The following is a 27,916-nucleotide window of genomic DNA, read 5'->3' as shown; positions in this document are numbered from 1 at the left end:
TGTTTAATTTCCAAATATTTGGAGAGTTTCCTGTTAGCATTTCATTCTAGTTCAATTCTGCTGTAGCCAGAGAGTATTCTCTGCTTAATTTAAATTACTTTAAATTTGCTTAATCCCAAATACAGCTTGTAGTTAGGATTCTAGACATGAGCCTCCAGATGCACAACTACAAGTGGGTGATTTTTAAATATATTTTTATTGTTATTATTAAGGTGTTGTACAGAGGGATTACCATTTCATAAGTCAGGTAATGAGTACATTTTTTTTTTTTTGGCCAGTCCTGGGCCTTGGACTAAGGGCCTGAGCACTGTCCCTGGCTTCCTTTTGCTCAAGGCTAGCACTCTGCCACTTGAGCCACAGTGCCACTTCTGGCCGTTTTCTGTATATGTGGTGCTGGGGAATCGAACCCAGGGCCTCATGTATACGAGGCAAGCTCTCTTGCCACTAGGCCATATCCCCAGCCCCATGAGTACATTTCTTTTTGGACAATGTAGCTTCTTCCTTCACTTTCCCCCAGTTGAAGCAGGTGAGTTGTGAGGAAGAAGTTTCATCTCCCAAGAGGCAATTTAGCCACACATCCTACAAATTAACCCACAAATAAACCATGCAAGTACCAATCTATTACAGTGGATCATAGAAGCATTAAAAAGGGTCCAATGTTAGTCTCTTTATTTATTGTTTTTCAAAGGTTTAGAGACTCATATCCTACCTGAATAATCCCAGTCAGAAAGGTGGTGGTTGCAACAACACTTAAGGATGAGTTATAGTTGATAAAGAAGGAAGAGGAAGAAAAATCATCCTTGATGAACGTTCCCATGATCAGGTTACCATTGTTGAATGGTGCCTCACTCAGGACGTCTATCATCAGAGCACTCACAAGGAGAAAGGGACCTGTTAGGTGCAAAGTAAGGGTTCAGGTCAGGTCTAGATGTGCTGATATTGGCAAGAGCAAGGTGCAGTCTGATTTTTGTATCATCTTTGGTCTGAAGGACTCCTCAAAAAGTGGCTGATGACAAGTGAGAAAGACCAGGGGAAGCCAGGTGCTAGTGGCTCATGCCTGTAATCCTAGCTACTCAGAAGACTGAGCTCTGAAAATCAAGATTCAAAGCCAGCCTGGGCAGGAAAGCCTAACAGACTCTTATCTCCACTTAACCAGCCAAAAGCCAGAAGTAGAACTATGGATCAAGTGGTAGAGTGCCAGCCTTGAGCAAAAATGCCAAGGGACAGTGCCCAGCCCCTGAATTGAAGCTTCAGTGCCTGCACACACACACACACACACACACACACACACACACACACACACACACGATGAACAGGGAAGAGAATCCTTTAGCCCTACAGTCCACCTACAGTCCAAAATCATGACAAAACTTCCAGAACTTAGATGCTGGTGGTCCAGGTGTTTACTTCTTTGTCATCATGTGCATATGGGGTGGGGTTCAAAGAGAAATTGAAGGGAAATGAATATCAGCCTGTGCCTGCACTAAGAGGAAGTTAAAAGCAAGGTAAAATGACCATAAAACAAGGCCACAGCAATAACAGGGGGGAAAAGAGTACTCAATGCTTCTTGGCTATTTACTATGTGTAAGATGACACTGTTTCTCTCTCCTCTCTGCTCACTGGCTGCCAGAAGGTGAGCAGCCTACTTCCTCTCTTGTTTCTCACCAGGTTTGATCTGACCATAGGCCTAGAAACAATGGAACCAAGTGGCCATGGATTGAATCCTCTGAAACCAAGTGCTAAAATCAAAATTTTCCTCTATCAACTTTATCTGCTTGGGTGCTTTGTTGACTAACACAGATTCCTTAGTAATCAGTAGATGATCGAGATAGAAATTTCATCAACCTCCTGTGGCTTCAGTAACTGAACTCACCAATGGACATTTGATGACATGATCCAAAAATTACATAAATTACCGAAGAACAGAAGGCTCCATAAGTGACATTGAGAGAAGGAATCAGTTGCCTTGTAAGCAAGCTAAGTGTCAGTCCTGAAAAGCAAGACAGTTTAAGTAAGAAAAGGTAGGTTGGCATGTAAAAGTCACTTTAACTGAAAACTGTAATGGATATTTAGAACAAAAAATAACTAAGTGTGGTAATAGTATCCCTGGACACATAGTCCTTAATTAATACCATTAGTACAATTTATCATCTCCTTTGCTCACTAGTTCCTCTTCCTTTTTTCCCCGTGGGTGCTAAGGATAGAACCCAGGGATTCCTACATGCTAGGCAAGCACTCGACCATTTGAGCCATGACCCCAGTCCCACCTCCGCTTTACTTTGTTTTTGAGACAGTCTTGCTAATTTTGCTGGGCTGGCCTCGTATGTGTGATCCTCTTGCTTCCACCTCCCAAGAAGTTGGGATTACAGTGTGCAGTCATCATACTTAGCATTCTTTTCTTTTTTTAAGTAAAAAGATGGATTTATTGGGGAGATAAAAAGTATACTGACTGGCCAGGGTCACGGCCCAGACTCCGGAGCTGGAACTGCAACCGTAAAAAGCAGGCTGGCTGACCAGGGCCGCAGCCCAGACTTGGGAGCTGGAGCCACGCTCGGGGTTGGGTTATAAAGGCAAATACCACGTGGTCAAGCTGCCACACGCAGGTGGCCAATGAGGTTACAACACTTACAGAGCATTAGCATTCTCTTTCTATGCTTTCAAAAAATCTTGGTTCTTGTCAGGCATTGGTGGGTCACACCATTAATCCGAGCTACTCAGGAGGCTGAAATCTGAGGATCATGGTTCAAAGCCAGCCTGGTGCAGAAAAGTCTGTGAGACTCTTAGCTCCAATTAAACCCAATAAAACCAGAAGTAGCACTGTGGCTTAAAATGTAGAGTGCTAGCTTTCAGCAAAAGAGCTCAGGGACAGCACCCAGGCCCCAAGTTCAAGCCCCATGACTGACCAAAAAAACCAAAACAACAACAACAACAACAATAAAGTCTGGGTTCTTTATCAAAGGCCAAAACATCTTTCATTGAGAGGTGATATTACTAAATATGGAAAGCAAACATACAGCACTGGGCTGGGAATGTGGCTTAGTGGTACAGTGCTTGCCTAGCACGCATGAAGCCCTGGGTTCCATTCCTCAGCACCGCATATATAGAAAAAGCCGGAAGTGCCTCTGTAGCTCAAGTGGTAGAGTGCTAGCCCTGAGCAAAAAGAAGCCAGAGACAGTGCTCAGGCCCTGAGTTCAAGCTACAGGACTGGCAAAAAAAACACCACAAAAACTGCAAGTGGATGTGTGGCTCAAGTAGTAAAGCATCAGCCTTGGGTGAATAAGCCAAACAAAAGTACCAAACCCTAAGTTCAAGCCCCACTACTTGTTCAAACTACAAATAAATGGGGGAAAGAACACATCATACATACTAAGAGAGGTAGTAGACTGTTTCCTTAACAGACCCCCCCCCAACACTGAAAAAGAAGAAAACACTGGCCGGGCACCAGTGGATCATGCCTATAATCATATCTACTCGGGAGACCGAGATCTGAGGGCTGAAGTTTGAGGCTAGCCTGGGCAGGAAAATCTATGTGACTCTTATCTCCAATTAACCAGCATAAAGGATGGAAGTGGAGTGGTGGGTCAAGCAGTAGAGAACCAGCTTTGAGTGAAAAAGCTAAGAGCTAGAGGCCCTGAGTTCAAGCTCCAGTACCAACACAAAGACACACAGACACAGACACACACACAGGAGAAAGTGGCAGAGGAGGAGAAGGAAGAAAAGAGAAACAAAAAAGCAAAATGGGGAACTTTGAGTTCTTATAAGTAAAGAAGCAATAAAACCCATTCTATTCTCTGTGGACAAATTTAGTCTCAGGTTAACTTTTTACTTGTTTCCCAGGAGACCTGGAAACAGCAGAACATCAGCTGTATGTGCAAGCAGAATTGCTTATGGTAAAAACGAGTCCAATTAAAACCCTCCATCTGGACAGAGAGGACTGTGAATGAAGGGTGAATATCCAGTGGGAACCCTAGCTTTGAGCTTAGAAACTCTTATAACTTAGCTTGTCGCTAGAAGCTATACTTAGGGCTCTTGGTTCCTATTTGAAAATAAGGTTCCTGAAGCCTGGATAGCTCCCAGTCCTATCTGTGTGGCTTAATCTTACATTGATTGGAAGGGTCACCAGCTGGAGAGACACTAGACTGTCACCTTTCTGAGTAAAGCAAATACTATCTGAGATCTATTATAGTCAACAAATCTGAGAGGACCAGTGTGACAAAAAAAAAAAAAAGGACCAAGAGTAGGCACTGTACACTTTCTGCAAAGTGTTCAGAATCTAAAGTGAAACTAATCTGGGTGTTGGTAGCTCATGTCTGCAATCCTAACTACCCCAGGAGGCTGAGACCTGGGGATCTAGGTTCAAAGCCAGCTTAGGGAGGAGAGTCCGTGAGGGTCTTATCTCCAATTTTAACCAGCAAAAAGCCAAAAGTGGAGATGTGGTTCAATTGGTAGAGTGCAAGTGAAAAGGCCAAGCAAGAGTGTGAGGCCCTGAGTTCAAGTGACATTATTGGCACACACATACACATATAAAAATAATAATAAATAGAACTAAGTCTTTTGGAACCATCCTGGGGGTTACTAATCTGGTAATCGAAGGAACAAATGATAATGGTGTGAATTCAGTTCACATTCTTTTCTGCTCCTCTAGCATGAGGATTTGTTTACTCTGCATGTGGATAAAATCTGACTGGTTGTGTTGGGGTGAAATGGCTTCATGTCTTCCTTACCTTGGGGAACTTGCACAAGGCCAACGCTTATACCAGCAAGTAAGTCTCCAAGAAGCCAGTCCTTGAATCGATACAAACACATCCATTCCAGGAAGGGAAAGACGGTAAGCATGCATCTTAGGAACTTGTGCCATGAGCAGCTTTGAGGAAGAAAAGCAGAGGCTTCATTAGGTCCTCCAAAGAGAAATGTCCACGAAGCCAAGCAAAGGCACAGTAGCCATCCTTCTTCCCATAGAGTGAAAATTTCACACCAACGCTATTCACATTTTGATATACTGAACCAAATATTTTTGTGCGTATTAGTACTGGGGCTCGAACCTTGTGCTCTCACTTGACTTTTTTTTTTTTTTTTTTTTTTTTGGCCAGTCCTGGGCCTTGGACTCAGGGCCTGAGCACTGTCCCTGGCTTCTTCCCGCTCAAGGCTAGCATTCTGCCACTTGAGCCACAGTGCCGCTTCTGGCCGTTTTCTGTATATGTGGTGCTGGGGAATCGAACCTAGGGCCTCGTGTATCCGAGGCAGGCACTCTTGCCACTAGGCTATATCCCCAGCCCCTCACTTGACTTTTTTGATTAAGGCTGACACTCCACCACTTGAGCCACAGTTCCACTTCCAACTTTTTAGGAGTCTTTATAGACTTTACTGCCTCAGCTGATGTTCAACCGTGATTCTCAGATCTCAGCCTCCTGAGTAACTAGGATTATAGGCATGAGACACCAGTGCCTATAATGCTTCTGTGTTCTTATTGTATGCTGAGCAAGAAACAAATCTACCAATTTTAGTAGAAGATGAAACGTTACTGCTTGTTATGATAAGGACAGTTTTTTTGAGATTCAATACTGAAGAGTGATGAAGATAATGGACATATGTACATATAATAAAAAATTTTATGACACATTCACTCTGTGTGTCTTTGACCTGTATGACATGTGGAAATGTATAGAAACTATAGACACTGGCAATGTCTGGAGATAGTTTTCATTCTTATGATTGATATCTAGTATATAGAAGCCAGAATACTGCTAAATATTCTACAGGATATCTCTCCACAAGAAAAGAACTTTCTTGTGTAAATATCAGTATTAGAAGCTGGGCATAGTGGTGCATATCTGTAGTCCCAGCTACTTAAAAGGCTTAGGCAGGAGGAATACTTAAGCCCTTGAGTTTGAGACTGGTGTGGATGACATATTGAGACCACATCTTAAAACAGAAACAAAATGTTAATGTTGCTGAGATCATATTAGATCTTCTTTAACTTTTTTTTTTTTTTTGGTGGCCAGTCCTGGGGCTTGAACTCAGGCCCTGAGCACTGTCCCTGACTTCTTTTTGCTCAAGGCTAACAGTCTATCACTTGAGCCACAGTGCCACTTCTGGCTTTTTCTATATATGTGGTGTTGAGGAATTGAACCCAGGGCTTCATGTATACAAGGCAAGCACTCTACCCAGTAGGCCATATTCCCAGCCCCTTCTTTAACTTTTTTAGATATCTAAAATAGCAGGACCCCCACAAATGAATCAATCAATAGAACCATTTTTCATTTGTTCATTTGTTTTTGTTTTTGTTTTTTGGCCAGTCCTGGGGACTGGCTGGACTCAGGGCCTGAGCACTGTCCCTGGCTTCTTTTTGCTCAAGGCTAGCACTCTGCCACTTGAGCCACAGCGCCCCCTCTGGCCATTTTCTGTATATGTGGTGCTGGGGAATTGAACCCAGGGCCTCATGTATAGGAGGCAAGCACTCTTGCCACTAGGCCATATCCCCAGCCCTCATTTGTTCATTTGACAATGCTTTGTTTTGTACTCAGGAACTTGTGGTTGTTAATTTGGCACCCTACCACATGAACCACATGGACAACTTTGTTTTCTGTTGGTTAATTAGAGATAAAGGCTTGCAGACTTTTCTGCCTGGGCTGGCTTTGAACCAGGATCCTCTAAGTCTCAGCTTCCTGAATGACTAGGATTATAGGCATAAGCCTTCAGTGCTCTGCTATGCTTGGTTTTAAATTACTTTTGCTATTTATAGTTTAGCCTAGCTTGCAAGCAAAGAATATGAAGATGTATTTTCAGTTGTGTGATGAATTATATACTTGGGATTTGACTCCTCTAAAAAGATAAATTCTGTGTGTGCAGTGACAATGTGTGTGCCCAGAAAAGGAGTCATTTCATACAAAGCTGGCTCTTGCAACTCAAAAGTATATAGAGCCAAATACATCTAAATGATTTTGCCAAGGTCACAGTAGTCATTTTGAGTAGAGTGGCGGCAAGAAGCCCTGTCTTCTGATTCCTGGTTCAGCCTTCTATCCTCTCTACCACCCCCATACTTCCTACTGACAGCTGTGAAATTCTGCAGGAGCCAGGAGCAAGGCCATTGGTTTGGAAGGAACAGTACATTGCTATTCTTAAGAAAGTCACATTGGCTTGAAGCAGGTGCATGGACAGGCGTAATTGGAGAACACAATCTTTATGCACCTGCCTTAAGCCCAGAGATTGGCACTAGGACAATTGGTTCCTCTGCCTGTTCCAATCTCCCCTCCTTGCCATGTGCCACTTGGCTGGAGACCTGATGACCTGTGCAGAGTTACTGAAGCTCTTTGGCATGGTGAGAAACAAAATGAACATGGAGTGGTGAGCATCTAAAACTGAAACAAGGGGCTGGAAATGTGGCCTAGTGGTAGAGTGCTTGCATCGCATACATGAAGCCCTGGTTTCAATTCCTCAGCACCACATATGTAGAAAAGCCAGAAGTAGTGCTGTGGCTCAAGTGGTAGAGTGCTAGCCTTGAGTAAAAAGAAGCTGGGACAGTGCCCAGGCTCTGAGTTCAAGCCCCAGGACTGGATAAGAAAAGAAAAAGATGGAAAGAAATCAAGGAGGAAGTTCAAGCAATAAATTAAAACTTATAAGTGGGCAGTAGGGAGGAGGATAAACTTTATTCTCTCTCTCTGCCTCTCTATCTCTCTGTCTCTGTCTCTGTCTGTCTGTCTCTCTCTGTGTGTGTGTGTGTGTGTGTGTGTGTGTGTGTGTGTGTGAGAGAGCATGAGTACCGGGGCTTGAACTTTGGGTCAGGGCTGTGTCCCTGAGCTCTTTTGTTAAAGGCTGGCATCTCCCCAGCGGAACCATAGCTCCCCTTCAGCTTTTGGCTGGTTAACTGGAGATGAGTGGCATGAACCTTCTTTCCCTGGGCTGGCTTGGAACTGTGATCCTCAGATTTCAGCCTTCTGAGTAGCTAGGATTATAGGCAGGAGCCACCAGCACTTGGCAAGGATAAGTATTTAGATTTGAATTTGGTGAAAGCATCCCACGAATGAAGAATTTAAGGTGATAGGAAACCATAGAGGACTTTTTGATAAGAAAGGAGGATGTGTAGTTGCTGAGTCAGAAGAACAAATGAGGAATGAGATAAGAAGTCAGTCTGCAGAAAGGAAGAGATGAAATTAAAAGATTATTTACTGAAAAAGAAAACACCAAAACCTGCTTATCTAGTGTTTCCACCTTTCCCCAATACTGTATAGATACTCATTTGTTAAGTCTTCACTTTCTGAAGTTGGTGCTACTATCACACCCATTTTACAAATGAGAAACCTAAGGCTCCACAACTGTGAGTAGCAGAATGAGTTTCAGAACTCTGCAGCCCTGATTCATAATCATGTTCTTCACATTTGTGCCATGAAGCCTTTATGGTTAAACCAAAGTAGGGACCACGACAGCTAAGGAAGCCCACAGGAGGCAAAATGAGTCAAGACCTAAGTGTCCAGATGGTCAGGCTGGGGTAGGCAGTGGGGGTTAGGTTTCAGTATCTTTTGCAATACTTGCTTATGAGGGGGAAGTTTGAAGCAAGAAGATCAAATCATCTTACAGAGATAAAACCAAGGTAGAGAAACATCCTCTTAGATATGTATTTCCTTTCTCTGCAGAGGAAATCAGAGAGGTAACACAGAGCTGGACAAAGCTGGAGGTGGTAACATATGAGCAAAAGAGGGTGCCCCCAAAGGGGGACTATCCGAATAGGGCTGTACAGTGTCCTTTCCCACTGCCGCCCACACACCTGCCAATTGTGTGTGACAAACCAGAAGGAGGAATGAATGCAGAGTGTGAGGACAACCTGAGAAAAGAGGGAGAGTGCCATGACAGAGATTACCATGGTCTTTAACCTGAAAGTTATGGACCACTCAAGTGACCTGTAGATCAAATCGGAGGTGTAGATAAACTCAGATAGGAAAGCTCATCTGTATTTTCACTAACCTCTAACTAAAGCCTATCATTGTCTTCAATTGGGAACACTGACATTTAACCATAGCAGAATCAGAAGAACTTGACCTTGTCACCAATGGAAATCGTAACTCTTTTTCTTCTTGCATCAGTTGTGGGGCTTGAACTTAGGGCCTGGATGCTGTCCCTAAGCTTTTTTGCTCAATGTTAGTGCACTACCACTTTGATCCACAGTGCCACTTCTGGTTTTCTGGTGGATAATTGGAGATTAAAGTCTCATGGATTTTCCTGCCTAGACTGGCTTTATTTTATTTTATTTTTTTGCCAGTCCTGGGGCTTGAACTCAGGGCCTGAGCACTGTCCCTGGCTTCTTTTTGCTCAAGGCTAGCACTCAACTACTTGAGCCACAGCACCTCTTCTGGCTTTTTTTTATATATGTGGTGCTGAGGAATCAAACCCAGGGCTTTGTGAATGTAAGGCAAGAACTTTACTGCTAAGCCACATTCCCAGCTCCCCCACCCCTTTTTTTTTTGTTGTTTTCAGTTGAATTCTGGGCCTTGGCAATGTCCCTGAGCTCTTCAGCTCAAAGCTAGTGCTTTACCACTTGAACCACAGCTCCACTATCAGTTTTCTGGTGCTTAATTGGAGATGGGAGTCTCAGGGACTCAGGTCCAGAGTTTAAGCTCTACAACCGGTAATAATAATAATGATAATAAAGTAATAGTATGGGCTGGGGATATAGCCTAGTGGCAAGAGTGCCTGCCTCGGATACACGAGGCCCTAGGTTCGATTCCCCAGCACCACATATACAGAAAATGGCCAGAAGCGGCGCTGTGGCTCAAGTGGCAGAGTGCTAGCCTTGAGCTGGAAGAAGCCAGGGACAGTGCTCAGGCCCTGAGTCCAAGGCCCACGACTGGCCAAAAATAAAAATAAATAAAAAAAAATAAAAAAATAAAAAAATAAAGTAATAATATTAATAATGAGGAGGAGGAGGAGAAGGAAATATTATACTCAAAGTCCAGGCATCTAAAGAAAGATGATTGGATGTCATCAAATTTAAAATCTTTGAGCACTAAAAGAAAGTAGGAACAGAGTAAAAAATCAAATTACAAAATGGAAGAAAATATTTGCAAATTATTTATTGGATAAAAGTTCAATATCTAGAATATTTAAAGAAGCCCCACAACCACAAAAAGACAAGCAACCTTATGTGTAAGAGGAAATGAATAGACATTTCTGAGGGAAAGATATATAAATGACCGATAAATCCACAGGAGGTTGCTTATCATCTGTAGTCATAAGGAAAATGCAAAACAAAAAGCCACAATAAAATGCTGTTTCATACCTCCTAAAACAACCATAATAAAAATTTTAAAATAACAAATGTTGGGGGCTGGGGATATGGCCTAGTGGCAAGAGTGCCTGCCTCGTATACATGAGGCCATGGGTTCAATTCCCCAGCACCACATATACAGAAAACGGCCAGAAGCGGCGCTGTGGCTCAGGTGGCAGAGTGCTAGCCTTGAGCAAAAAGAAGCCAGGGACAGTGCTCAGGCCCTGAGTCCAAGGCCCAGGACTGGCCAAAAAAAAAAAAAAAAAAAAAAAAAATGTTGGAGAAGATCTGAAAAACTGGAATCTGGCATGTGTTGCAATGGGAATGTAAAATGGCTCAGGCCCTGTAGAAAACAGTTCATCAGCTCTTTAGAAAACTAAGCATAAAGCCAGATTCTGGTGGCTCACATCTGTAATTTCAACTACCCAGGAAGCTGAGACCTGAGGATCATGGTTCCCAGCCTGCCTGGGCAGGAAAGTCTATGAAACTCATCTCCATTTAACCACAAAAAGCCAGAAGTGGAGCTGTGGCTCAGGTGGTAGAGTGTTAGGCTTGAGCATAAAAGGTCAGGGATAGAGCTCAGGCTCATAGTTCAAGCTGTGGGACTGGCAAAAAAAATTAATAAACATAATATTGGGCATGGTACAGCACACCTGTAATTCCAACACTCAGGAGGCTAAAGTCAGAGAATTGCAAGTTCCAGGCCAGAATGGGCTACATAGCCAGACCCTGTCTCCACACACAAATGTAAACAGAGTTCCCATATGATCCAGCAATTCTTCTTCTAGATATTTAGACTAGAATTAAAAGCAAGAGTTGGTCCCTGGTAGCTCGTGCCTATAATCCTAGTCAGAAGGCTGACATCTGAGGATTGTGGTTCAAAGCTAGCCCAGGCTAGCTTATTGGAGACTCTTATCTCCAATAAACTATCAAAAAAAATTTAAAAAGCCACAAGTGGAGCTGTGGCTTAAGGGGTAGACTACTAGCCTTGAACAAAAGAAGCTCAGGGACAGCACCCAGGCTCTCAGTTGACAAGGGAAAAAAAAAAAAAGAATTGAAAGCAGGAATCCAAATAGATGCATGCCAATCAAGAAGGAAACAATACAAAGTATCAGTTAACAAATGGATACATAACTACAATGCATGGTTATAAGTGCTATAACACTGATGAATCTTGAAAATATTATGCTAAGTGAAGGAAGCCAATGAAGAAACACAAACATTGAATTAATACTTCAATCAAATACCTTGCAACCATAGAAAATAAGAGAAGTCACCAGTGGCTGAGGGGGAGGGGATGGGTTCGGGAGGAGGTAGAACAGACAGGGAGATAGGAGTTGTTGCTTAATTTGTACAGGGTTTTCCATTTGAGGTGATGAAAATGTTTTGCAAATAAACAGTGGTGATGGTTGCATAACATTGTCACTGTCAACAACACAGGTGAGTTGCATGCTTAAAAAAATGGTCAAAATAGGGGCTGGGGATATGGCCTAGTGGCAAGAGTGCCTGCCTCGTATACATGAGGCCCTGGGTTCGATTCCCCAGCACAACATATACAGAAAATGGCCAGAAGTGGTGCTGTGGCTCAGGTGGCAGAGTGCTAGCCTTGAGCAAGAAGAAGCCAGGGACAGTGCTCAGGCCCTGAGTCCAAGGCCCAGGACTGGCAAAAAAAAAAAAAAAGGTCAAAATAGGCTGGGAGCTGTGGCTCATACCTGTATTTCTAGCTAATGAGAAGGTTCAGATCTGATGAGGCAATGTCCCTGAGCTCTTCAGCTCAAAGCTAGTGCTTTACCACTTGAGCCACAGCTCCACTACCAGTTTTCTGGTGCTTAATTGGAGATAAGAGTCTCAGGGACTTTTCTGCCCAGCCTGGCTTTGAACCCAGATCCTCAGATCTCAGCCTCCTGAGTAGCTAGGAGTGCACACATGAGCCACTGGTACCCAGCATTTTACATGTTTTATCCCAATAAAACAGCAATTTATTCTGAAATGAGGCCCACTAGCCTCATTGGGTTGTTAAAAGGTTTGTGGCACAGAGCAGGCTAAGAGCCCTGAACTGTAAGGACCTAATTGTCACTTGTGGCAAGATCTCTGTTGATGACCGAGTGCTTTCTGTGAGGTTAGAACAATCTTATTCTTCTACTATTAATTAGTCCACCACAACTGCCTTTATTTTTTTGGTAAGGGGATTGGTAATGGTAGCTCTTTAAAGAACATATTTATTAAATATCATCCCTCTGTACTAGAAGAATACCCCAGGTATGTATGTCTGCTATGACTTAAGTGGGTTTGCCACCCAGAGGCTCCTGTGCTGGGAGCTTAGTTTCTTGTGTGTTGGTGCCTGGAGGCAGTGAAATCTTTCAGAGGTGGCATTCCGTGGGAAGTCACTAGGCTTTGGGAACTTTACCCTCATTAATGGACTAAGGCTGTCTCTCTGGAGTTTGTTTAAGCTCTTCTGGATTAGATTAAAAACCCAAAGAGGGCTGGGAATATAGCCTAGTGGCAAGAGTGCTTGTCTCGTGGGCTGGGAATATGGCCTAGTGGCAAAGAGTGCCTGCCTCATATACATGAGGCCCTGGGTTCGATTCCCCAGCACCACATATACAGAAAATGGCCAGAAGTGGCGCTGTGGCTCAGGTGGCAGAGTGCTAGCCTTGAGCAAAAAGAAGCCAGGGACAGTGCTCAGGCCCTGAGTCCAAGCCCCGGACTGGCCAAAAACAAAACAAAAACAAGAAATGTACACACTGCCCTATTATGTAACTGTACCCCTTTTGCACAACACCTTTTTTTAAATTTTGTCAACAAAATTTAATAAATTTTTTAAAAAAGAAAACAAAACAAAGAAATGGTGCTTTCTCCAGGGTATCAGCATCAGACTCTTTTTTTGCCAGTCCTGGGCTTGGACTCAGGGCCTGAGCACTGTCCCTGGCTTCTTTTTGCTCAAGGCTAGCACTCTGCCACTTGAGCCGCAGCGCCACTTCTGGCCGTTTTCTGTATATGTGGTGCTGGGGAATCGAACCCAGGGCCTCATGTATACAAGGCAAGCTCTCTTGCCACTAGGCCATATCTCCAGCCCAGCATCAGGCTCTTTAGACTTCCTCTCCTTATCAGAATTTAACCAAATAGACCTCTGTTTTAAACTCAGGGCTTCAGGCTTGCCAAATGTTCGACTCCCTTGAACCATGCCCTTGTTCCCCCCCCCCTTTTTTTTGCTTTATTTTATTTCCTGGTAGCAGGATCCTCCTAACTCAGCCTTCCAAATAAGCTGGGATTAAAGTGTGTTACCACCATGCCCATCCTTATACTTCTTTTTATTTAGCCTCAGGAATCTTGTTATAGCAAAATGTCAGAAAACGAGCTAAAATGTTGCTCAAGAGGCATATAATTAAGAAGGTGCAGGAAGACAAACCACTGAAAAACAGCGGAAGGAAAATGACACAATAAACTACAGAATTCTGCTGCCAGAATTTAGAGAAGTAGGAAAAAAAATTGGGCAGCAAAGGAGTCAGGTTAGGTTTTGATCCTGAGGTGCTTGGATGAAGATAGGGCAGCTGAAAGCTGGGCGCTGGTGATTCACATCTATAATCCCAGCTACTCAGGAGGCTGAGATCTGAGGTTCGCAGTTTGAAGCCAGTCTGGACAGGAAAGTCCTCGAGGCTCTCATCTCCAGTAAACTACTCAGAAAAGGCCAGAAATAGCACTGTGGCTCAAGTGGTAGAGTGCTAGCCTTGAGCACAAAGAGACTGAGAGACAGTACCCAGGACCTGAGTTCAAGCCCCAGGACCGGCAAAAAGAAAAAGATCAAGCAGCTGAAGAATGAAGACACATACTGGCACTGGACATGGTGTTTGAAGGTAGTGATGTCGATGTCCACATTCCCAGAGGATGGGGCCCTTCTCCTGTGCTCCTGTTGAAAGTTCTCCTCATTGTACACATCTCGCTTAACATCGTAGGTGAAAGAATTTTGCCTAGATTTGTAGCTGCTCTCTGCTTGCATCATTCCTGGAGGAGGAACAAACAAAACAAATTTAAAAGTCTATGGGCTGGGGATATAGCCTAGTGGCAAGAGTGCCTGCCTCGGATACACGAGGCCCTAGGTTCGATTCCCCAGCACCACATATACAGAAAACGGCCAGAAGCGGTGCTGTGGCTCAAGTGGCAGAGTGCTAGCCTTGAGCTGGAAGAAGCCAGGGACAGTGCTCAGGCCCTGAGTCCAAGGCCCAGGACTGGCCAAAAAAAAAAAAAAAAAAAAAAAAAAAAAAAAAAAGTCTAAATCCTCACCATTTTTTATTGTTGCTGTTGTTTGAGACAGAATGTTGATTCCTTCCTTCCTTCCTTCCTTCCTTCCTTCCTTCCTTCCTTTCTTCCTTTCTTCCTCTCTTTCTCTCTTTCTTTCTTTTTTGCCAGTCCTGGCTCTAGGTCTGGGCAGTATCCATGAGCTTCTTTTGCTCAAGGTGAGTACTCTACCATTTGAGCTACAGTACCACTTCTGGCTTTTTTTTTTTTTTAATAGTTTATTGGAGGTAAAAGTTTCACAAAGTTTCCTTCCCAGGCTGGCTTTGAACCATGATCCTTGGATCTTAGCCTCCTGTGTAGCTAGGATTACAGGCATGAGTCAACATTACCCAGCTTGATATCTTCCACAGTCTGGTCTCTAACTCCCTTATCTCCCTAGCTCTGGGAATACAGGCATGGACAGACCACTGCACTTGGTTCTTAGCACATTATTAAGGAAACATAATTTTCATATAACAATATTTTATACTTTCATGACCATTTTACAAAACTCTTTTTTTTAATTTATTAACTGAACACAAATTTTTTGACAAGGTGTTGTGCAAAAAGGACAAAACTCTTTCTTGATCTTTAAAAAATTTATGTTCACAAGCTGGTAGCTGGTGGCTTACGTCTATAACCCTAGCTACTCAGAAGGTTGAGATCTGAGGATCCCAGTTCAAAGTCAGCCTGGGAAGGAAAGTCTGTGGTGACTCTTACCTTCAAATTACCACCAGAAAACCTGATATGAAGCTGTGGCTCAAAGTGGTTGAGCATTAGCCTTGAGCAAAAAGAGCTCAGGGACAGCGCCCAGGCCCTGAGTTCAAGCCTCACAACTGACCAAAAAGATTGTTTTATATTCACAACCACCCTATCATGAATGCAAGGTACCATTCTCATTTGTGAAATGGAGACAACAGACTGGGTATGGTGACACTCATAATCCCAGCACTTGGAAGACTGAGGCAGGAGGATTATGAGATTTTGGCCAATCAAGAGAGTGAGAGTGTGGCTTAGTGGTAGAGTGCTTGCCTAGCATTATGAAGCCCTGGGTTCGATTCCTCAGTACCAAATAAACAGAAAAGGCTGGAAGTGGTGCTGTGGCTCAAGTGGTAGAGTGCTAGCCTTGAGAAAAAAGAAGCCAGGGACAGTGCTCAGGCCTTGAGTTCAAGCGCCAGGATTGGTGCACACACACACACACACACACACACACACACACACACACACATGCGCGCGCTCAGAGACAGTGTCCAGGCCCTGAGTTCAAGCCCCAGGACTTGCAAAAAACAAACAAAACAAAAAAAACACCTACACAGTAAGATCCTGAATCAATAAGGAAACAAACAAAAAACTCAAATGGAGAAAAGAAAGTTCAACAGTTTAAAGTCTGGGCTGTATAATAATTAGAACCAGGACAAGAATCCGGGCATCCTGTAAGGAAGCCTTGTTTGCTTTACAATCATGTGGCTATGTTGCAGGAAACTTATCTAAGAGGTACAAGTCAGCATTAGTCACCAATTTTCACAGAAAACACTGTAAGTTAAGAGCACAATATAGTGTGTCTTCTAATATCTCTTAAGTAGGGCTGGGAGTGTAGCTCAAGTGGTAGGCCTTGGGTTCAAACTCCAATACTATTGATCAATCAATCAATCAATCAATCAAAAAAGTAGCACCTGTCATCATCCCTTTCCCCTTTACTTTTCCTCACCAATTTTTCCAGTACCTGATTTAGTATTTTTCTATTTTCTCTCTCCCCCATTAAAGGTGAAACCCTCAGAAGGCAGGACTTTGACTCTTCATAGATGTATCCCCAGGGAAAAATAATGTCTTGTAATTAGTAGGCCTTCAAGGAGCATCATCATCATCATCATCATCACCATCACCATCAGTATCATTATCACTACCATCACTGTTACCATCACCAATATTTCCAACATCATCAACATTTCCATTGCCTGCACCTTACATCTACGGAGCATTAATCATATGCCAGGTGTCACAATCTTTTTTTAAAAAATGTTATCCCATTAAATACCCATGACCATCTTAGTATACACACTTGTTGAACTCCAAGTGTTCTAGTCAGTCTTGGGGCTTGAACCCTGGGCCTAGGCACTGTCCTACAGCTTTTTAACTTAAGGCTTTCGCTCTACCACTCGCTCGACCACAGTGCCACTACTGTTTTTCTGATGGGTTACTTGGAGATAGGAGTCTCATGGACTTCCTGCCTCAACTAGCTCTGAACCGAGATCCTCAGCTCTCTCCCGAGTAGCTAGGATTACAGGCATGAGCCACCAGCACTTGACAGGCTTTACAATTTAGTAGGATAAAAATATCAAAAGTCAACAGGTGTAACGATAAGAATGAATATTTATCATTGGCCTGTTCTATGTCAGACCCTTCCATAGGGTGGGTGCTGTTGCTTCCTGGATTAAGTTTAACTATGTTCACTTCAATAAGCTCCTCAGAGTCACAAGTAATTAAGTAACAGCCACAAGTTGAGCTCAATTCTTCTGATTAAATAAATGTAAAATATAGTTATATTGATTAACATGCATTGTGCTCATAAGCTGACATGTTAAATCAAACCCCTTTGTACAACTACTTAATTCTTTTTAAAGATGAGGAGAAATAAGCATATGCAATTCTATCAGAAATACCCCATTTGCTTGTTGCTACCTAGGTTTGTGTGGGAAACGTGTTTCTTTGTATCCTTCTGTCAGTTTGTCTAGTGGCTAGAGATGATTAAGGGGACAGTTTACAAGCCACTGACCATTGGACATACAAAAAAGGGACAATTAAAAAAATTTTGGTGCTAGTCCTGGGATTTGAACTCAGGGCCTGGGTGCTGTCCATGAGCTATATTTGCTCAAGTCTAGAACTTTACCACTTGAACCACAGCTCCAATTCCAGCTTAGACTTTCCTGTCTGGGCTGGCTTTGAACGTCAATCCTTAAGATCTTAGCCACTGGAGCAGCTAGAATTACAGGTGTAATCAACCAGCGTCTGGCTGACAAATTCTTTTGATGCTGCAGGATGAGTGCAATGCCAAGGGGATGGATGTTTTGGAGAAAGACTTATTACCGGGTTGAGGAATGGAGGATTCTAGAAGGACCCATGGGATGCGTAAGTAGGATTTGATGGCAGAGGAAGGGGAAAAGTGCTGGGGCATGTGGGGGGTTCTGTCAGAAGGGACAAAATAAACAAAAGGTGAGCTTTGTCTAAGAGGAGGAGCCACTGGGGTGAGGTCTAAGGAGGAGATGGATTGGGTAGGCAGTGAAGCGCCAGCAGCAGAACCCCGGATAAGCAAATTGTTAAGGATTAGGCCTGCAAAGCACACCGGACGTCTCTAGTCATTGCTCTCGCTGTCCTGTCTTTCGAAGTAGAAACAATACCTGAGAGATAAGCTCCCAGGGACCGCTGTCATCCACTCAGTCATTGCGCAAACATTGGCCAGCCTGGCCCCGTGGCTAACCGACTCAGTGTCCGCCCTGGGACCCGCCAGGGCCTGGCCGCTCTCCACCTGCAGCCCCCGATCTTCCGCTCGCCCTTCACCTGGTTCCCCCGTGGGGGCGGGAGTTCGGGCGCTGGGGTCCTACACAGCTCGGGCCTGGCTGGCGGCCCTGCGGACACCGACGCCCGCCCTCCCTTCGGCAGTTCCCGAGCCCGGCCGTTGCCGCCCGAACTCCGGGGGGCGTTCCGGGAGGGCGGGAGACAAGTGGGGCGAGGGAAGGGGAGGCAGCTGACATCTAGGAGAGATGGTACTTGTCTGATGTCTTCACACTGGGGTGGAGGAGCCCGTGGGCCATTGTTCTGGCTTGGACGTAGTTATTTCTAGAAATTAAACCGTAGAGTTAAGAGGTCACTTCTGCTCACTGTCACACCATAGGTTGGTGACAGTGGGCACAGGCACGGGGTTACATTTCCACCATGCGCATTCATGGTCTTTCTCAGTTTTTCCAGACGACTCTATTATGTGGGAATGCAGAACAAGAATACTCTCATGGCCTAGAAGGTCGATTGATCAGCTTAAACGCCACAGTGCCTCGAGACCACCCCCCACCCCTCCCAGCCCTGGGCCCTATTCTCCTTATTCAAAGAGGTATGGATTAACTCCTCTAAAAAAAAAAAAAATTCCTCTTCATTGGGTGGAGAGGATTTCAAGGGCAGGATCAGTTTCAAACGTTCAGGGTAACGGTTTGTAAATGCTTCTTAGAGGGGAGATAGCAGACTTCCCTGCATGGAAACCCCAGGTCCACATTACAACAAGAAATCTGGGTATTTACTTCTAATTTACCCAATTAGACTGTGTGTGTGTGTGTGTGTGTGTGTGTGTGCGCGCGCGCGCGCGCGTGCAGGCGGGGGAGGGGAGGGACCTGCTCCCGGGGTCACGCTGCAGGCAAAAGGTCGCGAGCGAGTTGGAAGGTCTGTGTGGAACGCCTCAGCCTTTGGCCGCGGGTCTGATATATTTCTGCCCCTGAGGCCGATTTCGTCAGAACCCCGAGAAGTCAGTCATCCGTCCTTGAGCAGACGGGAACGCCGCCACCGCGTTCCGGACACACGGAGCCCATCTCCTCGGGCAAGCATTTCTTGGAAACGGCGGGTTCCGGCGGCGAGCAGGTGGCGCAGCTGCCGCCGACCGCTCGCAGTGAGTTCAAAGATCGCTTGGCCGCGTTCCCCACACGGACGAATACGGCTTGCCGCCGCCGGGCCGGGCCCTTCGCCCCGCCGACCACGAAGAGGCGCGCGCGGCCTGCGTGGCGAGCTCCGCGCCGCGGCGCCGTCTCCACCCCCCCGCCCCCCCCCCCCCGTCCCCCCCGCCCCCCGCCGCCGCACCGCTGGCGCGCCCTGGAGGAGGACAGTCCCCGAGAGTTCCGGCCTCCGCGCTCCAGCTGTTCGCTCTTTTCTCGCGAGAACTGCGCCTCCTGCTTTTCTCGGTAGCGCCCTCCTCCTCCTCCTCCTCCTCCCCTGGGCGGAGGCGAGGGGCGGGGGTGTTCCATATTGGGTAAGATCTCGGCCCACGGAGAGTCCCTGGAGCTGTTCTCGCGAGAGGACAGCGGGAGGCTCTTGCTCCCTGGCTTGCGGGTTGGCGACCACTGGAGCCCGGGTCGAGTTGCTGTGGCTGGCGGGGCCGGTGTCGCGCGGTGCCCCACCCCGCCATCGGCGTGGTCCACGAGCTGCTGCTGCAAGGCGGCGGCGCTGGGCGCAGCCTCGAGCCCCGCGAGCGTGCCTCTGCCCTTAGCCAGGCTCACCCTGATCGCCGGGGAGCGTCCAGCCGCTGCCGCTGACAGGGGCCGCGCGCGGGAGCCGGCGGGGGCGCAGCCACCCCTGCGCGGGCGGGCGGCCGGCGCGGGGCTCCCTCGCCAGCCCGGGCGAGCCACCGGAGCCGGGCTGTGGTGCGGGTGCAGGCCGGGGCTCCGCGGGCCCCCTCCTCGCCCCGTGGCCGCCGCTGGAAGATGTCTCAGGAGAGGCCCACGTTCTATCGGCAGGAGCTGAACAAGACCATCTGGGAGGTGCCCGAGCGGTACCAGAACCTGTCCCCGGTGGGCTCGGGCGCCTACGGCTCCGTGTGGTGAGTGTCGCCGGGCCGGGGGCTGCGGTGGGCTGGGGGACTGCTCCCCCACCCCCGTGCGTGCCCGCCGTCCGGGCCTGCGCTGGTGTTCCCTCCCGTGGCTCGGCGATGCGCCCAGCGGCAGGAATTTTTCCTCAGGGCTGGGCATCGCTACCCCCCTGAGCCCGGCCCGCCCTGCACCCCTCACGCTGGCGGTGCACCAGCTAGGCGGCCAGCCGCGTGCACCACCACGCAGGTCCGCAGTGGGCGGAAGGTGGTGCGCTCGGCCCCGACCCCCGCCCCGCGCCCTCCCTTCTCGGTGGGCGGCTGCTCCGGGGGTGGTGGGCATCGGAGGAGGGGGAGGCCTCCCTGCAGCCGTGGAGCAGACGCACCCTTTCCCGGGCCACCCCGGGACTCCGGAGCTTGCCTGGGTTGCTGCGGGGGAGGAGCAGAAGGGAGAAGCCGGATCAGGAGACTGTGGTCATCGGAACCAAACTGAAGGGCAAAAGCGCTCTCTCCCGACCTTTTCAATCAATAGTAACAACAAAAACAATTCCGCAAGCCTCTGTCGAAATCCCGTTTATGAATTCGCACTTGTGTTAGCAGTGGCCCACAGAGCTTAAAATACCGACTTTATCTGGGGAGCGCGGTGCCAGCTTGAGTGGTGTGTTTCCGATTCGGTTGAAAGCGTATTTCCTTTTCGGGAAGGGTGGGTGCCTGAGCCTGGAAGAACCCTCTCTTGCATGCAGCTTGAGACACTGGGGGCCTCTGGGAAGTCACATTGTACCTACTGCTTTTGTAAGTATTGTTTGACAAAGCGTTTTCCCCCCTGTGGAGCAATCGAGATTCAAATCCCGCTGGGCGCCCTTGAGATCAAAGTTATTCACAGTGCTGGGAGGTATTATACATATTTTTAAATTTAGATAATTCCTGTGTATTGTGCAGTGTCTCTTCCACCCCACCCCGCCTCGAGGCTTTGCCGGGGACCTTAGCTACATTTATGGACTGAGGTACACGTTTTTCGTGAGGAACGTAAGCAAAGGAGTACGTTTCCAGTTTCAATTTACACTGGATGTTTTAAGTTAAATCCATGCCATAAAATTTCCAGACCTGGAATATTTTACCAGTTTCCAAAGTTTCAGAACAATATTTTAGACCTAATGATTTGAGGAACTCCTGATCTGAAACTAAATATCAGATTTAACTCTTAGCTTTTTCTGTCTTTATATTTTATGTGCGTGGATTAATTTTAAAAACGAGCCTGTGATGTTCATATTGTTTTGGAACAAATTCCAGGGGGCTTCTGGATATGTTAATCTTTAAATACAATTCCTGTGTTTTTTAAAGTCCCAGCATGAATTTCCTGTTTGGTAGAATCTTCTGGGTAATTGTGATTGTGCAATTGTGTTCTGCAACAGATCGAATTGCATTTTCTAGTTCAAGCTGCTCAAGTTATGTTGCAAATGGTACCCTGTGCCTATTATATATAGATAGATATTTAAGAGAATTTGCAACATTTTACATTCAGTATATGTACTTGCTGCTTTGTTAATTTTTACAGATATATTTGGACCAGTTCTCCTTAATATATATCTGCATTGTTCATTGTTGTACTGACACAGTAATAGAGTATCAGGTTTTTGTTCCCAGAGTGTAAGCCACCTAGAAGATTTGAGTGATATGGAGGAATACTCAACTATCCAGAGTGTAGGTGAACTTTATGGGTTAAATTCCTTGCAAGGTTTTCTAGTACTGGTGGAGGGAAAGAGGTCTAGATTTCTAGGGAAGTGCAACTAACATGAACTCCACATTTCTTTAGTACTACGCCTTTATGCCTTTCTGTGATGTAGAATTAATATCTGACAACTTTGAAAGTACTTTTGCTAGATATAGATTTTTCTCTCTCAGTACTATGTTAAGAGGTCCAATTTTTACAAGGTTAAAAACTGTATTCAGCAAGAAGTCTGCTTCTGGCTCTGTTCTCTCCCTTAGAAGCCAGCACTGTTAAATTTCTTGAATGTCTTTTCAGGATTTTTTTTTTTTTTTTTGCCTGCTATTTTTTTTTTTTTTTTGGTAGCATAACAGGAAAGACAGTTGACCGTAAACTAATGTTTAAAGCTGGTTTCAGACTACAAATCTCAGAATTTAGATTTGAGTTATTTCATTCAGAACACTGTAGTTATTTGAAGTTGTTCTTTCAGCTAGCAACTTTTCAGGAATGAATGACCAAAAATGTGTTTTGAAATTTCTCTTTGAATTCACTTCTTGGGGTCTTTGCTACTTTCCTAAATCTTCATCCCTTGAGAGCAGATTTGATGTTAAGGAATAACAAAGTCAATTTGAATCCAGATAACATAAGGAATTTAGAATTACTGCTGATGAAAAAGATAAGCCCATCTGGTGATGGTGTTTTGTGTCAGATAGGAGTTAAAACTGTAATGACACTGAATTTTGTGTGACTTGTTGAACTGGACCTGAGGTCTGTTGGAGGAAATCCAAACAAAGCTGTGAATTTTATTTTAAGGAATGCTACATTGGAGAGATAGTTAGCTTCCTAATTTTGTTACTCTGAGTTGTTATACTTTGTTACACTTTGATATGTAACTAAATGTTTTTAAAGTTTTAAGCCTACTTTTAATTTGTACTGTAGAGAAAAGAAACAGCCTATGGAATAACCAACTATGTATCAAAGACCAAACTAGAATTTTGAGAACTGATAGTCTTGCAAGTATCTTTCTTTCTAAAAGGGTAAGGGAACTATAACTAAGTTGCAGTTTTAAGGAACTTTGTTCTTTGCCTCTGAGGGGAAATGAAGCAAAATTGTTTAAGACTTAAGTTGTTGCAAAGCATTGTTTTTGTGGTTTTGGGAAGAATCTTTGTGGCCAGTTTAAGGAAATACAAACAGGAACTTAAGTGCCTTTCCTCTGGGGTAAGGTTTTTCCCAGTCTCTTGCTGTTGGCTAAAGATGGGAACACTGGTAACCATAAAGGGGGAGCATGAGAGTTGAGAATCACTCTTAGATCATATTTAACTATTTGTTCAGCAGTATCTATTAAATAATCAGCTATAAACCAAGCTCACTCCAGTAATCTAGTACTCAGGAGTAGCTAGTATTCTGCCTTGGATTTCCCTCTAGCTCACCCTCAGAGATGATCTGAGCCCATGGCGCTGACCCCTGGGGCTTGGGATTCAAAGGTAGAATTCACTTGGCCTGATCACACTCACATTTGTGTCAGCTTTCATTTTGGTGGGATTTTTGCAGTTTTTAAAATGTTTTTATTCAAAGCATTATCCTCCCTCCCTCCCTTCCCCCTCTTTCTTTCTTTTTCTGTACTGAGGATTGAACCAAGTCCTTGCTCACAGTAAGCATGTGCTGTACCATTGCGTCGTACTCCTAGCCTCAAGGCTCATATCTGTAACTCAGTTTTCTAGATGAGGAACTGGACTCAGTCATTAAAGAAATGGTGTACTTTGGTTTGGGACTTTGGTTTCAGCACTGTGGATTAATTTCCTTTCCTGCAGATATAGCTTGCTGTAGTTGTGCTTTCCCTCCCCCCCCCCCCAGCCCCCGCCACACACATAGCCCTTTGCAGTACAGAGTTGTGGCTGTAGGAAAGGAGTTCCACCAATATCATTGGCCTGCTAATTTGAAGAACATGACTTAACCCATTAAAGGCTTCCCTCTTCTTCAGAATCAGTAGACCAAAAATGAGTTCAACACCCAGGTTAGGTTTGTTTTTTTTCCCCTGAAAGATTATTAGGGAGTACAAATAGTTCCTGAATTTATGAGTTCTATCAGTTTGGAATTCTTCAGGGTACATTTTTGTAAAGTTGGGACTGTCTGACTTGTTTGTGTTATCTAAGTATAAGATATACTTTTTTTTTCTTCCCCAATCCTGGGGCTTGAACCCAGGGTCTGAGGACTGTTCCTGAGCTTCTTTTGCTCAAGGCTAGCACTCTATTACTTGAGCCATAGCACCACTTCCAGCTTTTTCTGTGTATGTGGTACTGAAGAATCAAACCCAGGGCTTCATGCATGCTAGACAAGCACTCTTATCACTAAGCCACATTCCCAGCCTTGTAAGTGTACTTTGTAGAAGAAACTTTCAGTATTCGAAGTTAGAATTAAGGTGTGCTAAGGATTTTCCATCATTCAAACATTTCAGGAATTATAGGAAAGACAAAGATTGTGGTTTGTAAATTCTGCACTTCACACATGTGTTTGGCTTCAGGCTGATTGTGTGGCACAGAAGTGGTAAAAGTGGCCAGGCTAGGATAATACCCAAGTTTTGGCCTTGGGCAAATGGGTAGATTGAGGTGATATTTAAAAACTGCAGAGTGTTACAGGGTCCAGGATTGTGGAAGGGCTGAGAGGGTTCATGTTTCCCTCTCTGAGGACATGACTGAGGGTTATAGAATTGCCATGAGCAGTTGATCTTTGGTACTGGTTGTGGACTATGGACAAAGCACAGTTGCATACCCTTAAGAAGCTGCATTAAGATGACGGTGGAGGTGAGCAATAGACAGCAATATTGGTGGTGTGTCAGATGGTGAATGTTGTGGAGAAAGTGAAGCATGAGGAGGAGATCAAACCCAGGGCCTCCTTGCACATGCTAGGACTGCTTTGCCCCTGAGCTCCATTCCCAGTCCTGGGTTGTATTGCCAAGCAGGTTGGGCAGGGTAGGCCTCACAGATAAGTAACAGTTGAAGGGAAGACCTAAAGGAGGTAATTGTTATTACACAGATTGGACATGGGTGGTTTGAGCCTCCCATGCTGGAGGATTAGCCGATGCACAGGGCCCTGGGCAGACCCCGTGCTGCAGGAATATCTCTGAGAGCAGCAGCATGACTAGAGCTGAATGAATCAGGGTCCAAATATTAGGTGGCTGTGTGTTTGGTAGGAGCGAGGTGGGCAGAGGGTGTGGGGATTGCAGCTGTGCAGGATCCTGTGGGGTCTTCCTTGGCCTTTGTAAGAAGTGTGACTTTTACTCTGAGAAGTGAAGCTTGTGGATGGTAATGGACAGATAGGGCCTACCTTAGCTTTTTAACCACCAATTTCCTCTGATACCCTTTTTGTTTCTTGCCAGATGAGGTGCTATTTGTAGGTCAGGATAGTACAAGAGGAGTACATGAATGAACACAGAGCCCAGTTTATACACACAATTCTCATTCCAACAGTTCTAGTATATTTGTTGGGCCCTGGAAATTCAGTTACTTCATTCCAGCTCTAAATATCATAGGCTTCTCTTTTTCAGGTTTTTGTTGCCCAAAGTGAGGGAACAAAGAGATTAGCTCTAGGGTTCAACCGAATAAGGAAGATTAGCCTGCTGGCAGTATTTCCTAGCAGTTTGGGCTTCTAGGATTTTTTTCTTACTACTGGCTCCTATTTTAAAGGCCATTTCTACCTCCTTTAACATTTAAGCATTTATGATCTCATTTTGTCTTAGGTGACTTTTTGTCTTCTTTAATCTGTCTGTCATAATTTTAGTAGACATTGGACTGTTGTTTCCTGTCACTAATGCTTGACTGTAAGGCCCCAGGGACTTGTCAACTTAAATGGACTACATAGATAGAAATATTTTACAGCAAAGTCACCTTACAAAAACCCCTGCTATTTATTGTCTTCCCTGCCTTTACAGATATAAGCACTTCTCCTTCATCAAAGCCTTCCCCCTTTTACTACTGCTCTATCATCTGGTTGCAGAAAGTGAGTTTTCCTGCCCAAAAACAGATTCCCAAGGCAACATAACAAAAAGGTAATAGAACAAATGTTTATTTTGTCTAGACCTGCTGTCTGACTAACTTTAGACCCTGAACATGTTGGTTCCTGTTACTTTGAATGGTGTGGTTACAGATTTTCTTGTTGGTCTAGAAACCTCCTCTTAGTCCTTAGTGGTGTTCTCACTGTGCTTGTGACATGAAGGAAGGTGCAGGGGGTGTGTGTGAGAGAGAGAGAGAGAGGACGAAAGAGAGAGATAGACAGAGACAGAGACAGAGAAGCGCACACTGATTATGTGATATGCACTGATTGTATTTTGAAACTTACAGTCCAGAGAGGAAGAGAGTAACATCACACTACACACGACCACACCAAAATAAAATATATGCATACACATACATACACACACTGTCCTCTTTGTTTTTCATAAACTCATTAATAAAGGTAGCCAGGACTAAGCATCATTTACAAAGATTTTAAAAAGCAAGAAGGAGGGCTGTGACTATGGCCTAGTGGCAAGAGTGCTTGCCTCGTATACATGAAGCCCTGGGTTCGATTCCCCAGCACCACATATATAGAAAACGACCAGAAGTGGCGCTGTGGCTCAAGTGGCAGAGTGCTAGCCTTGAACAAAAGGAAGCCAGGGACAGCACTCAGACCCTGAGTCCAAGGCCCAGGACTGGCAAAAAAAAAAAAAAAAAAAAAAAAAAGCAAGAAGGATCCTGGACTGTCTTTGATTGTCCTCTGTAGCTTACTGAGATTCAGTTTAAATTTTCATTTCTACCTTTGCCCCTTCCTTCCATTCTCCCTCCTTCTACTCACTAGGAGTAGTGCTTTACCCCTGAACCATGCCTTCATTCCTGGTTTTCACTGGTTGTTTTTGAGATAGGGTCTTGCTTCCTGCCCGGGCATGAGCCTGGACTATGATCCTCCTACCCTGGGATTCCTGTCCTAGCTGGGATGACAGGTGTGCACCACCATACCTAGGTTCTTCTGTTGAAATGGAGTTTTACACAGTTTTCTGCCCAGGTTGGCTTAGAACTGGGAACCTTTTAATCTCAGACTCCCATTTAGCTAGAGTGACAGGCACACACTACTGTTTCCTCCTAGGTATTAGCTAAGAAGGGGTCTTGTGAACTTTATATTTCTAAGCTTCTTGGAATATTTTTTAGGTTTTTCTATGTCTTTCCCAAATTTAGTGACCAAATAGATACTTTTTACATCTAGAGCAACTTTATGCCAGGTTCTGTGCTGGAAATCTGTGTCAGAAGCCTTTCCATCTGGTGGTTCAGGTCTAGGAATGACGGCATCAGCATGTGCTCCTGAGAAGTCAAAAAAAAAAAAAAAATCCCCAGACTCCTTTTGATCTGTCCAGGGCTCCAGGAAAAGCAGAGAGGGACTGGGAGGGAGAAGGGCCCCCATGTCCTCTGCCTCTCCTTGGGCTTTCACTTGAGTTTTGTTTCTGTGTCTTCTCATCTAAATTTCATGGCCTGTCATCATGCCCTTACTCTTCTTATAACCTCAGCTTGTAGATCTTAATGATTTCCTACAAACTATTGCATTATTCTTAATATCCACAAGAGCTATTCCCCCTTCCTTAATGTTTTCATTTAGGGCTTTAGCTAGCTTGGACCTTCTTGAACTTAGGCTTCCTATGTACATTTTCTTTTCTAGCTTCCAGTTGCTGGTAAAAAACCTTGGTTATCTTTCTCATTCAGTGTAAGAAAAATGACTCTCAATTGACCAATGTAGTAGCTCTAAGTAGCTAACTCTTAAGTACTATCAGCATCTATTAAGTTAGGTTTACATTCCCAAACATGGTATAACCAAGAGCTATTCAAATCCATGGCCATTTGGAGTGGAATAATAGTTTGTTGTGAGGTCTGGCATTTGCATTTATTCTTGTCAGTATCCTACTCTCCTATCCTCAAGATAAGCAGTAGCAATTTCTAGTTGCGACAACCAAAAAGGTTCATAGATGGCTTGTAGAACTTTTATATAACTGTATGCACTTAGACTAATTGGGTCTAGTAAAATTTAGGAGAACTTGAACCTTCTACCTGTTAAATTAAAAAAAAAAGATATTGTACTTTCTGCTTTAAAAGTTGGAGCC

The 27,916-nt window shown here is 44.9% G+C and overlaps 2 protein-coding genes across 6 annotated transcripts in view; one reads left to right on the top strand and one right to left on the bottom strand.

Moving 5' to 3' along the window:
- The window catches only part of Slc26a8 (solute carrier family 26 member 8), a 54,024-nt gene extending 33,109 nt beyond the window's left edge, over nt 1-20,915 (bottom strand). For all 3 annotated transcript variants that reach the window (XM_048347875.1, XM_048347876.1, XM_048347877.1), the window contains exons 1-5: nt 20,512-20,915; nt 14,089-14,260; nt 4,725-4,864; nt 1,874-1,990; nt 710-891 (exon numbers count right to left, since the gene is read on the bottom strand). In XM_048347875.1, the coding sequence (XP_048203832.1) occupies nt 710-891; nt 1,874-1,990; nt 4,725-4,864; nt 14,089-14,258 (609 nt within the window). In that variant the 5' untranslated portion in view covers nt 14,259-14,260; nt 20,512-20,915. The remainder of the gene's footprint in view (nt 1-709; nt 892-1,873; nt 1,991-4,724; nt 4,865-14,088; nt 14,261-20,511) is intronic.
- Mapk14 (mitogen-activated protein kinase 14) overlaps nt 19,587-27,916 on the top strand; it is a 55,434-nt gene continuing 47,104 nt past the window's right edge. Inside the window, exons 1-2 of one of the 3 annotated variants that reach the window (XM_048347880.1) lie at nt 19,988-20,105; nt 25,724-25,840. Coding sequence is in view for 2 of the 3 variants with exons in the window: in XM_048347879.1 (XP_048203836.1) it covers nt 19,990-20,105 (116 nt within the window). In the remaining variant the exon portion in view is untranslated. Of the gene's footprint in view, nt 20,106-25,723; nt 25,841-27,916 lie in introns of all 3 variants that reach the window. The other 2 variants (XM_048347879.1, XM_048347878.1) reach the window with 2 other exon arrangements.

Source organism: Perognathus longimembris, chromosome 6 (genome assembly GCF_023159225.1).
Source record: "Perognathus longimembris pacificus isolate PPM17 chromosome 6, ASM2315922v1, whole genome shotgun sequence".
In the NCBI taxonomy this organism is placed as follows: Eukaryota; Metazoa; Chordata; class Mammalia; order Rodentia; family Heteromyidae; genus Perognathus; species Perognathus longimembris.
Note: the sequence above shows the minus strand (reverse complement) of the source record. Positions and strands in the feature narration are given on the sequence as shown.